General features: G+C 42.7%; 1 protein-coding gene across 1 annotated transcript in view; it reads left to right on the plus strand.

Annotated features, from left to right (window-relative positions):
- Positions 1-4,199, plus strand: part of slc26a6 (solute carrier family 26 member 6) — a 127,391-nt gene extending 123,192 nt beyond the window's left edge. Inside the window, exon 19 of the mRNA XM_034171757.1 lies at positions 3,842-4,199. Within this exon, the coding sequence (XP_034027648.1) occupies positions 3,842-3,856 (15 nt within the window). The 3' untranslated portion in view covers positions 3,857-4,199. The remainder of the gene's footprint in view (positions 1-3,841) is intronic.
- Positions 4,200-13,379: the final 9,180 nt, after the last annotated feature.

The following is a 13,379-nucleotide window of genomic DNA, read 5'->3' on the forward strand; positions in this document are numbered from 1 at the left end:
ATACTCTGGCTTAGAAGATACCATGTCTGTTTTTTCAAAAAGAACTTCAACTGTGGAAGGTTGAAGCCCCGTGGCAATACCCGTTACTGCAGCATCAAAGAAGCTAACTGGAGGAGGAACGGCTCGCTGCTCCATGACGTCCTCAGGGGTTGAGATGGGATTCCCCACTGTGACATCACAGGAGGCAGCATGCGAGTTCCCTGCTTCCTCATCGGAACTGCTGGGCTCACTGAGAGACCTGTAGAGAAAGTCACAGTCATTATATGTGATCCTCACCCTGGAGGCTAAAGACGGCTCTGCAAGAGAACCAGGCTTCTCCTTCTGAGATGGCTCAGAGGAAGGGATGAGATGGGCGGTGGCCATCGTGGTTCCCCGCTGCAAGTCTCCTCTGACAGCCTTAGTGTGGCTCCTCTTCCTTCTCCGAGGACCCGTACTCAAGCTGATGACGCCGGTTGACGTTGTGCGCTGGAGACAGGACTGGGTTGGTGTGAGTGAAGATGAAGCCAAGGAGACCGAAGTGACTCTGTGTGGAGTAGCTGGAGGCACTTTGGACATGGAAGACACCGGGCAGTCCATCTTATAATAAAATGCTTTGGGGTCCCGGGCCCAGTCTGGGGGGTTAACGCTTTCCAAGACCTTTTTCACAGAAGAGAGTTCAGGGAGCAACGTCACCGCCCAACTGTGGGAACTAACCACCGTTTGGGCAGTAGCCAGGTATCACTTCTTCAGGTTCTTAAAGTTTGTACCATGGAAGGAATTGTAGCAGAAGGAGAATTGTTCACAAAACCTGTCAAACACTGGGAAGTCTGGAAAGCTACCTGCAGGATCGATATTCCGACAACCCATCTCAGGCGTGAGCGAAACCCGTGGAGAACTAGTCTGTGCTACCGAGTGCAATATTGTGGAAGGCCCTGGTGATGACGGGACTGAACTGCACTGAAGACCCTGTTGGCCCCAGGTCTGCTGGAAGGCTGAGCTTGGCGGTGAGAGGTAGTTATAGGGTGCATGTGCATGTAGCCAGGCTGACAAAGAGTCAGAGCTCTGTTGAGCCGAGTATTCCTTTAACTTTAACTAGTAATGACTTCATGACTTTCTTTGCTAATAAATGTTTAACTATTAGAGAAAAAATTACTCATAACCATCCCAAAGACATATCGTTATCTTTGGCTGCTTTCAGTAATGCTGGTATTTGGTTAGACTCTTTCTCTCTGATTGTTCTGAGTTATTTTCATTAGTTACTTCCTCCAAACCATCAACATGTCTATTAGACCCCATTCCTACCAGGCTGCTCAAGGAAGCCCTACCATTAATTAATGCTTCGATCTTAAATATGATCAATCTATCTTTATTAGTTGGCTATGTACCACAGGCTTTTAAGGTGGCAGTAATTAAACCATTACTTAAAAAGCTATCACTTGACCCAGCTATCTTAGCTAATTATAGGCCAATCTCCAACCTTCCTTTTCTCTCAAAAATTCTTGAAAGGGTAGTTGTAAAACAGCTAACTGATCATCTGCAGAGGAATGGTCTATTTGAAGAGTTTCAGTCAGGTTTTAGAATTCATCATAGTACAGAAACAGCATTAGTGAAGGTTACAAATGATCTTCTTATGGCCTCAGACAGTGGACTCATCTCTGTGCTTGTCCTGTTAGACCTCAGTGCTGCTTTTGATACTGTTGACCATAAAATTTTATTACAGAGATTAGAGCATGCCATAGGTATTAAAGGCACTGCACTGCAGTGGTTTGAATCATATTTATCTAATAGATTACAATTTGTTCATGTAAATGGGGAGTCTTCCTTACAGACTAAGGTTAATTATGGAGTTCCACAAGGTTCTGTGCTAGGACCAATTTTATTCATTTTATAAATGTTTCCCTTAGGCAGTATTATTAGAAGGCATTGCTTAAATTTTCATTGTTACGCAGATGATACCCAGCTTTATCTATCCATGAAGCCAGAGAACACACACCAATTAGTTAAACTGCAGGAATGTCTTACAGACATAAAGCCATGGATGACCTCTATTTCCTGCTTTTAAATTCAGATAAAACTGAAGTTATTGTACTTGGCCCCACAAATCTTAGAAACATGGTGTCTAACCAGATCCTTACTCTGGATGGCATTACCCTGACCTCTAGTAATACTGTGAGAAATCTTGGAGTCATTTTTGATCAGGATATGTCCTTCAATGTGCATATTAAGCAAATATGTAGAACTGCTTTTTTGCATTTGCGCAATATCTCTAAAATTAGAAAGGTCTTGTCTCAGAGTGATGCTGAAAAACTAATTCATGCATTTATTTCCTCTAGGCTGGACTATTGTAATTCATTATTATCAGGTTGTCCTAAAGGTTCCCTGAAAAGCCTTCAGTTAATTCAAAATGCTGCAGCTAGAGTACTAACGGGGACTAGAAGGAGAGAGCATATCTCACCCATATTGGCCTCTCTTCATTGGCTTCCTGTTAATTCTAGAATAGAATGAAAAATTCTTCTTCTTACTTATAAGGTTTTGAATAATCAGGTCCCATCTTATCTTAGGGACCTCATAGTACCATATCACCCCAATAGAGTGCTTCACTCTCAGACTGCAGGCTTACTTGTAGTTCCTAGGGTTTGTAAGAGTAGAATGGGAGGCAGAGCCTTCAGCTTTCAGGCTCCTCTCCTGTGGAACCAGCTCCCAGTTCAGATCAGGGAGACAGACACCCTCTATACTTTTAAGATTAGGCTTAAAACTTTCCTTTTTGCTAAAGCTTATAGTTAGGGCTGGATCAGGTGACCCTGAACCATCCCTTAGTTATGCTGCTATAGACTTAGACTGCTGGGGGGTTCCCATGATGCACTGAGTGTTTCTTTCTATTTTTGCTCTGTATGCACCACTCTGCATTTAATCATTAGTGATTGATCTCTGCTCTCTTCCACAGCATGTCTTTTTCCTGGTTCTCTCCCTCAGCCCCAACCAGTCCCAGCAGAAGACTGCCCCTCCCTGAGCCTGGTTCTGCTGGGGGTTTCTTCCTGTTAAAAGGGAGTTTTTCCTTCCCACTGTCGCCAAGTGCTTGCTCACAGGGGATCATTTTGACCGTTGGGGTTTTTCTGTAATTATTGTATGGCTTTTGCCTTACAATATAAAGCGCCTTGGGGCAACTGTTTGTTGTGATTTGGCGCTATATAAATAAAACTGATTTGATTTGATATAGTCCAAAGCAACTTACTATATTTTCCAGAGTACATCATTTTTTTATTTACTAGTTTGGGAGGTCCTGTGACTTCTACTCCAATGTGACTTGTATTCTGGAAAATATGGCATATACGTATGGAAAAAAAAAAGCTGCATTATCATCTATGGCCACAAGATAGCACTGTCTACACGCATGACAAGCTGCTCTTGTATACTGAATGAGATGCTGTGATTCACACTTATAGTACACGGAACAACGCTTGTTTGGACTGCAAGACGACAAGGACAGCAGCCACAAGTCAGCTCAGGAAAGTCTATTATGTTTTAACATTTGAGTTTCACCATGAAGATTCTAAATTGGCTTAATTCATTCACTGTCAAATTTAGTCAATGACTAGTTGATTAGTTGATGACTAATGGTACACGACTAATCGACTAATGATTTTCATTAGTCGTCCCACCCCACTGGAAGCTTTGTTTCTGATTCTGCATCCAGGCAGCTTGTTCACAGTGTTTTTCTCTTCATGAAGCTCTTCTCTGAGTTTTCTCCCACTGGAGATGAAATCTGGAACAGACTTTGACAGTCTGGATGGTATTCGCCCCACTTGGCATCCTCTCTGTTTGTTCTTTTTATTTTGATCTCTCCTTTTCTTCTGTTTGACAGGAAACACATTTGTGAGTCCTGACTGGAATGATGAAGAATGTTCTGCAGAAGTGACAGACGAGCTCCAGATCGCTGGGATTTCTAAAAGAAAAACCCGCAGAGACACACGTACTGTTTAATAATAAAACAATACAAACAGGCAATCAGGAATTGTGCAGACAGAAAGCAAATGAGATTATGAAAAGCAGGTAGAGGCAAAATGTCAAAGTGGAATCAAAACCAATGGTCTAAATATATCCAGCATCTTTAAAAATGAAAAAAGAAAAACCAGCAAAGATTTTACAAATTAAATTCTTTAATATCAATGTGAAAAAAAACTTTACAATATCTAAATTAATTTTCAAATGAAACCTTTATTTGTTTGTTCCCATTAGGGGGCGCCACAGCAGATCATCCATCTCCATCTCACCCTGTCCTCTGTATCTTCCTCTGTCTCACCAACCAGCTGCATGTCCTCCCTCAGCAATCATAAACCTCCTCTTTGTCCTCCCTCTTCTCCTCCTGCCTGGTGCCTCCATCCTCAGCATCCTTCTCCCTTGTACACACTGGATCCATCTCAGTCTCACTATATCAGAACCGTACAACCTGCACTGTCCCGCTGAAATGTTCATTCCTAATCCTGCCCATACTTGTCACTCCAAAGGAAAATCGCAACATTTTCAGCTCTGCCACCTCCAGCTCCACCTCCTGTCATCTTGATGGTGCCACTGCCTCTAAGATGTACAACATAGCTGGTCTCACGCTTCTCAAGTACTTCCTCTTACAGCAGCACCGCTGTGCTTCCCACGTACTCCATCTTACTCTGGCTGACTTTCATTCCCCTTCTTTCCAGTGTGTATCTCCAGTTCTCCAGGTACACCTCAAACATCTCCCTGCTGTTAGTATAGATCACAGTGTCGTCTGCGTATCACAGATGTGTGATAGTTCTTGCAGACTCCTGTCTGGGCTCATCCATGAACCTGTCAGTCACCATCTTACACAAGAACAAGGTCGGAGCTGATTCTTGGTGCAGTCCCACCTCCATTTTGAACCCGTTCATCATTCCTACCAAACACCTCAATGGTCTCACAGTGTCTCCATCCTAATCCCACATCACCACATCCTTCTCTCCCCCCTCCTAACGTTCTGATTCAGTGGCATATCTCCACTCCCAGCTGTCCTTCCATATCCCTCTTCTAGATTATGTACATACCCAATATCTCATCATCACCACTGTTTCTTCTACCATTATGCACATTGTTATCCTCTCCAATCACCACTCTTTCTTTCTTGGATACGCTCTCTAGTACCTCATGTAACTCAGTGGAACCCAACTCTGGTCCTCAGGGACCCCTTAACCTGCAGATGTTCCCATTCTCCATGCCCTGCTGAAAGCTGATTAGCTCATTCAAGGGTCTATTAGCTCTTCTTTGGTAGAACACACCAGAATGAGATAATCAACTTGTGGCAGAGCAAGGAAAGATAGAAAATATGCAGGTTAGGGAGTCAGGAACTGCTGATCTAACTCACTCCAGAAATTTTTCTCCTCTGTCTCACATCATGTTTGTATGTGCTGATGATATTTATCCTTGCTTGTTCACTTTGGAGCTTCACACTAATTCTCTTCCTTCAGGATTTCTAGCCTCTCTCCTCTCCTTTTCCTCCTTCATCCAACAGTAGCATCACTTCCACTATGTGATAATATAATAATTAATATAGTCTTTATTGTCATTGTACATACATACAACAAAACTTGTCCTCTGCATTTAGCCCAAATATGGGCAATCTGCCATGAAGGCCCAACACACTGCAGGTTTTTCTTGCTACCAATCACCTCAGCAGGTGATTCATTGACGATCAGGTGTTTTTCTTAAGGGGAGAAGCTCATCAGCAAACCCACCTGCTGAGGTGATTGGCTGCAAGGAAAGCCTGCATTGTTTTGACCTCTTTGCCCACCAATGAATTTTAACCCAACCTAATTACAGTTAGACACAATCCAATGCAATGGGCAGCCAGAGTCCAGCGCCCGGGGACCAACTCCAGTTAAGGTTCAGATCCTAAATAAGTATGTTTTTGATTGTGTGAGGAATCGGAGCAAACCCACACAGACACGGGGAGAACATGCAAACTCCACACAGGATAGCCGGGAAGTGATCCCACAACCTGCTTGCTGCGAGGCCTTAGTGCTAACCACTAATCCACCGTGCCGCCATATCCTGCTCACCAGTCGTACGGTGGCAGTCCTTTTTAACGTGAACCTCAACTGATCTGGAACGCAAATCTGATTTATGATCGTCATGTTTGATTTGGTGCAGGTTTTATGAAGATTACAGTTCCTGGTACAGCTCTCCTCATTTCTCGAGACTTCGAACTGCCACAAACTGTGCACTGGTTTGTGGAACCTCAGTGGCTGGGTTCAGTTCCCATCATGGAAAAATGTATGAAAGTAGTTGAATTTACTTTCTGAAACCTGCACAAAACCTCTATTTTTAAAAAGTAGCAACATTTTGAAACCAACATTCATTCATATTGTTCAGAAACGTTCTAATGGCCAATGCTACTTCACAAAATGAGATACCATTAACTAAGCCGTAGAGGTCAACAGCGCACAGCACGGTGCCACAGTCCTGCCGTTCGGAGCTCACACCACGCCGTCAGATGTCACAAGTGAAAACATTCTCATGCTCATGCTCAATTTAGTGAAGCACAGTAGGTTCTGAATAATACATGGCTGAGAAACAGCTTTGGTACAAAAGGAGCAGCGTGTGTGTTTCTCCAAGGACTGCAGACTTGGATTTGCATCACTAAAGTCATCCAGTGTAAAACCTACACCAAATATCAATGATGCATGTGGCAACCCTCAGGGGCCAGAAGAACCAATAAAATTACACACAATTACAACCACGCCCCAGCTTATGAACACGTCAGGTCACATAAGTGTTACAAGAATTCCTGGAACTTGTGCAGATGTAGACCAAAATTATAAAACCGGTGTCACAGACCGAATGGTCCACCCCCTAAAGATCGCTCTGCCCTACCTTCACTGCGCATGCATCATTTGGGACCACAGCAGCTCGTCTTGAGTCTGACTCGCTACACCCAAAACGATCAAAGGGAATAATGTGATTATTAACCATCAGATGACAAAGTAAAACCTCTTAAATCATTCTAAAGTCAGTTTTAAGCAGAAACAAGGTGATAATCTGTGAGTCGCTACTGAGGCTTTGAAATGACGGAGGCGCACTGAACACAGCAGGAGCAGCTCGTCATGGCTGCGGCGCTCTGATGGCTTCTTCTGTCTTTTATTGCGAAATAATGCTGAATTTATGTGGAAATGATTGTTGTACAAAAGCTTCAGATATCTTGATGAGTGGAGGCAGTTTGAAGCAGAAATGATAATCAGTGAACCGCGGCTGATGCACAGAAATGACGCATGCACAGTGAAGGCAGGGCGGACCGATTTTTAGGGGGGACCGTTCAGTTGGTGACAGGTTTTGCACATTTTACCAACTCAGGAAGAATAAGTGAGGAATTTAAGTTTGCTGGTTTTCAAACCAACTTGATTAAAAGTCTTGTATCATGTGACTTTATTATGTAATAAATTACACTGCAAACTAACTGTCCTGTTCATTCATTCATTTTTTTTTTTTTTTTTTTGCCTCTTATGTGGGTATGAGTCACAAAAGCAGCAGACCAGCAGCTCATCCCACACATCCTTATACTCAGTCCAGTCCTCTAACTCATCCTGGGGGATCCCGAGGCGTTTCCAAGCCAGCTGGGAAATAAAATCCCTCCAGCCTGTCTGAAATTAATCCAGATAAACACTGAACAGTACTCAAGTGTCTCAGGACACATTTCTCCTGATTGCCAGAACAAAAACATGCTGCAAGACTGGATTCCGATCATCACAGTCACTCGCATGTGTGAGACAACAGAAATGCTTTCTGGTTTTAATCTGCATCAGTAAGTGAAGCAGGTGCTCACAGTCTCACTTCAAGTGTTCCATTACAGGAATTTGCAGTTCCACAGCAATAAAGTAAGAATAAGGAGTATTTACTGGAACAGCTACACTGAGAACAGTGTTTAACCAGGACAGAACTAATTGATTTCCCACCAAGGCTTTGTGATGCCTTTTGTCCAAAATCAGAATTCTATCGTCTGGGGGTTCACTTGTAGGGAAACGAGAACATGACTTTGTCTCACATCGCTGAACCTCAGTGAAGCTGAAATCCTTCACCACAGAAACTGAAGTATACAAACATGCATGACGTGACCTCAGGACTTTCACGCTCACATTTATTTTATTTTTTTCAGCAGTCAGCAACTGTCTGGGAGCCTCATGTACAACGGCTGCATATGCAAACAACGTGGCGTACGTCCGTCTCCACGCTAACGTTCAGATGTATCAAAAGTGAAATGACCGTGGAAATGTGTGGTATAATGTGAAAACAAGAAGTCATCAGAGTGATGTGCACACCAGAGACACGCTTATGAACAATTAACACACCCATGTGTTTGCAGTTATATGGGTGGATATAAAAGCATGCACAAAGTGATGCGTAAAATAGCATTAACAATGGCGTTTTCATTGTTAGAGGACCTTGCAAATGGTGCAACCCGACATCAGCGTGTACTTAGGGAATCCAAGGATTTACTTGCAAATAAAAATAATTGGCTCATAAGCCGATTTCAATTACCAAGGCCACTGTTACTGGAGTTCTGTGCAGGCACAGAACTGTGGCCGGCCCAGAGTGCAATACAGCGAGGAGCCAGGGGTTGTCTGTGCCCACACAGGTGCTGACCATGCTGGGCGTCCGGGCAACAGGGGCATTCCAAAGTGAGCTGTCCGATTGGTCAGGAGTGTGCCAGTCAATCTTGAGCCGAGCTATGCCAGCTGTGTGGAATGCAATCATCCGAATGTCATCTAGGTACATCACATTCCAATATTAAAGCGCAATTTGCAGTGAGAGCCAGTTTCCCTAATGTAATCGGAGCTGCTGACTGCACACATATTGTTTTAAAGGCACCATCACATGATGAATTTGTTTATGTTAATAGGAAACATTTTCATTCAATCAATGTTCAAATCATATGTGATGCGCAAATGCAGTGGGGTGGGTTGGGAACAGGCTACAGCAGGGGTGGGCAATGAGGGCCGGGCTGCTGGTGAGCTTCTCCTCCTGAACATAAATACCTGATCGTCAATGAAATCACTTGCTGAAGTGATTGGTAGCAAGGAAAACCTGCTGTGTCTCCACCCTTCATGGCACATGATTGCCCACCCCTGGGCTAGAGGCTGGCACAGTGCACGATGGGTGGCTGCATGAATAGTTAATTTGTGTAATTGTAATTGTTCTGAATGAAAACTAGTGCGGGCACATTTTGGGCATGTGCACATTCAGCTATGTTTTTTGTTAATACTATTAATGTCTTTTTGTTTCTTGATGGTGAAACTAGAGCTGCAGATTCTTAACAGGCCCCTGATTGTCTCCCTGTATTCAGTATTTGTCAATAAATGCATGTGTGAAGTTGTGAGTGTCACACACTGTCAGCTGCAGCGCACCTAATTTTTTTAACTTCAGTGTGTGTGTGCACTGCTCTGAGGTGACAGCGTTTACGGCCTCACACACACATGCCCCCACTATCAATGTCTATGATGACCTCCTTGGTTTTGGTGATACTGAGGACCAAGTTGTTGTCTGCACACCACTCTGACAGGTGTTTGGTGTTTGACCTCCTCCCTGTATCAGGTCTGTGCACACCTATATATAAGCATTGGGCCAAAGTTTTGACCTTGGTCCCTGACCAATCAATCAATCAATCAATTTTATTTATATAGCGCCAAATCACAACAAACAGTTGCCCCAAGGCGCTTTATATTGTAATGCAAGGCCATACAATAATTACATAAAAATCCCAACGGTCAAAACGACCCCCTGTGAGCAAGCACTTGGCTACAGTGGGAAGGAAAAACTCCCTTTTAACAGGAAGAAACCTCCAGCAGAACCAGGCTCAGGGAGGGGCAGTCTTCTGCTGGGACTGGTTGGGGCTGAGGGAGAGAACCAGGAAAAAGACATGCTGTGGAGGGGAGCAGAGATCAATCACTAATGATTAAATGCAGAGTGGTGCATACAGAGAAAAAAGAGAAAGAAACACTCAGTGCATCATGGGAACCCCCCAGCAGTCTAAGTCTATAGTAGCATAACTAAGGGATGGTTCAGGGTCACCTGATCCAGCCCTAACTATAAGCTTTAGCAAAAAGGAAAGTTTTAAGCCTAATCTTAAAAGTAGAGAGGGTGTCTGTCTCCCTGATCTGAATTGGGAGCTGGTTCCACAGGAGAGGAGCCTGAAAGCTGAAGGCTCTGCCTCCCATTCTACTCTTACAAACCCTAGGAACTACAAGTAAGCCTGCAGTCTGAGAGCGAAGCGCTCTACTGGGGTGATATGGTACTATGAGGTCCCTAAGATAAGATGGGACCTGATTATTCAAAACCTTATAAGTAAGAAGAAGAATTTTAAATTCTATTCTAGAATTAACAGGAAGCCAATGAAGAGAGGCCAATATGGGTGAGATATGCTCTCTCCTTCTAGTCCCCGTTAGTACTCTAGCTGCAGCATTTTGAATTAACTGAAGGCTTTTCATGGAACTTTTAGGACAACCTGATAATAATGAATTACAATAGTCCAGCCTAGAGGAAATAAATGCATGAATTAGTTTTTCAGCATCACTCTGAGACAAGACCTTTCTAATTTTAGAGATATTGCGTAAATGCAAAAAAGCAGTCCTACATATTTGTTTAATATGCGCTTTGGATGACATATCCTGGTCAAAAATGACTCCAAGATTTCTCACAGTATTACTAGAGGTCAGGGTAATGCCATCCAGAGTAAGGATCTGGTTAGACACCATGTTTCTAAGATTTGTGGGGCCAAGTACAATAACTTCAGTTTTATCTGAGTTTAAAAGCAGGAAATTAGAGGTCATCCATGTCTTCATGTCTGTAAGACAATCCTGCAGTTTAGCTAATTGGTGTGTGTCCTCTGGCTTCATGGATAGATAAAGCTGGGTATCATCTGCGTAACAATGAAAATTTAAGCAATGCCGTCTAATAATACTGCCTAAGGGAAGCATGTATAAAGTGAATAAAATTGGTCGTAGCACAGAACCTTGTGGAACTCCATAATTAACCTTAGTCTGTGAAGACGATTCCCCATTTACATGAACAAACTGTAATCTATTAGATAGTAAATATGATTCAAACCACCGCAGCGCAGTGCCTTTAATACCTATGGCATGCTCTAATCTCTGTAATAAAATGTTATGGTCAACAGTATCAAAAGCAGCACTGAGGTCTAACAGAACAAGCACAGAGATGAGTCCACTGTCCGAGGCCATAAGAAGATCATTTGTAACCTTCACTAATGCTGTTTCTGTACTATGATGAATTCTAAAACCTGACTGAAACTCTTCAAATAGACCATTCCTCTGCAGATGATCAGTTAGCTGTTTTACAACTACCCTTTCAAGAATTTTTGAGAGAAAAGGAAGGTTGGAGATTGGCCTATAATTAGCTAAGATAGCTGGGTCAAGTGATGGCTTTTTAAGTAATGGTTTAATTACTGCCACCTTAAAAGCCTGTGGTACATAGCCAACTAATAAAGATAGATTGATCATATTTAAGATCGAAGCATTAAATAATGGTAGGGCTTCCTTAAGCAGCCTGGTAGGAATGGGGTCTAACAGACATGTTGATGGTTTGGATGAAGTAACTAATGAAAATAACTCAGACAGAACAATCTGAGAGAAAGAGTCTAACCAAATACCGGCATCACTGAAAGCAGCCAAAGATAACGATACATCTTTGGGATGGTTATGAGTAATTTTTTCTCTAATAGTTAAAATTTTATTAGCAAAGAAAGTCATGAAGTCATTACTAGTTAAAGTTAAAGGAATACTCGGCTCAGTAGAGCTCTGACTCTTTGTCAGCCTGGCTACAGTGCTGAAAAGAAACCTGGGGTTGTTCTTATTTTCTTCAATTAGTGATGAGTAGTAAGATGTCCTAGCTTTACGGAGGGCTTTTTTATAGAGCAACAGACTCTTTTTCCAGGCTAAGTGAAGATCTTCTAAATTAGTGAGACGCCATTTCCTCTCCAACTTACGGGTTATCTGCTTTAAGCTGCGAGTTTGTGAGTTATACCACGGAGTCAGGCACTTCTGATTTAAAGCTCTCTTTTTCAGAGGAGCTACAGCATCCAAAGTTGTCTTCAATGAGGATGTAAAACTATTGACGAGATACTCTATCTCACTTACAGAGTTTAGGTAGCTACTCTGCACTGTGTTGGTATATGGCATTAGAGAACATAAAGAAGGAATCATATCCTTAAACCTAGTTACAGCGCTTTCTGAAAGACTTCTAGTGTAATGAAACTTATTCCCCACTGCTGGGTAGTCCATCAGAGTAAATGTAAATGTTATTAAGAAATGATCAGACAGAAGGGAGTTTTCAGGGAATACTGTTAAGTCTTCAATTTCCATACCATAAGTCAGAACAAGATCTAAGATATGATTAAAGTGGTGGGTGGACTCATTTACATTTTGAGCAAAGCCAATAGAGTCTAATAATAGATTAAATGCAGTGTTGAGGCTGTCATTCTCAGCATCTGTGTGGATGTTAAAATCGCCCACTATAATTATCTTATCTGAGCTAAGCACTAAGTCAGACAAAATGTCTGAAAATTCACAGAGAATCTCACAGTAACGACCAGGTGGACGATAGATAATAACAAATAAAACTGGTTTTTGGGACTTCTAATTTGGTTGGACAAGACTAAGAGTCAAGCTTTCAAATTAATTAAAGCTCTGTCTGGGTTTTTGATTAATTAATAAGCTGGAATGGAAAATTGCTGCTAATCCTCCGCCTCGGCCCGTGCTACGAGCATTCTGGCAGTTAGTGTGACTCGGGGGTGTTGACTCATTTAAACTAACATATTCATCCTGCTGTAACCAGGTTTCTGTAAGGCAGAATAAATCGATATGTTGATCAATTATTATATCATTTACTAATAGGGACTTAGAAGAGAGAGACCTAATGTTTAATAGACCACATTTAACTGTTTTAGTCTATGGTGCAGTTGAAGGTGCACCATAGATACCAATAATGGTGGTCTGCTCCCAGACAACCATTATTGGTGGTCTGGGAGCAGGCACCGTCTCTACGGGGATGGGGTAATGAGGGGATGGCAGGGGGAGAGAAGCTGCAGAGAGGTGTGTAAGACTACAACTCTGCTTCCTGGTCCCAACCCTGGATAGACACGGTTTGGAGGATTTAAGAAAACTTGCCAGATTTCTAGAAATGAGAGCTGCTCCACCCAAAGTGGGATGGATGCCGTCTCTCCTAACAAGACCAGGTTTTCCCCAGAAGCTTTGCCAATTATCTATGAAGCCCACCTCATTTTTTGGACACCACTCAGACAGCCAGCAATTCAAGGAGAACATGCGGCTAAACATGTCACTCCAGGTCCGATTGGGGAGGAGCCCAGAGAAAACTACAGAGTCCGA

Source organism: Thalassophryne amazonica, chromosome 6 (assembly GCF_902500255.1).
Source record: "Thalassophryne amazonica chromosome 6, fThaAma1.1, whole genome shotgun sequence".
NCBI classification, from domain to species: domain Eukaryota; kingdom Metazoa; phylum Chordata; class Actinopteri; order Batrachoidiformes; family Batrachoididae; genus Thalassophryne; species Thalassophryne amazonica.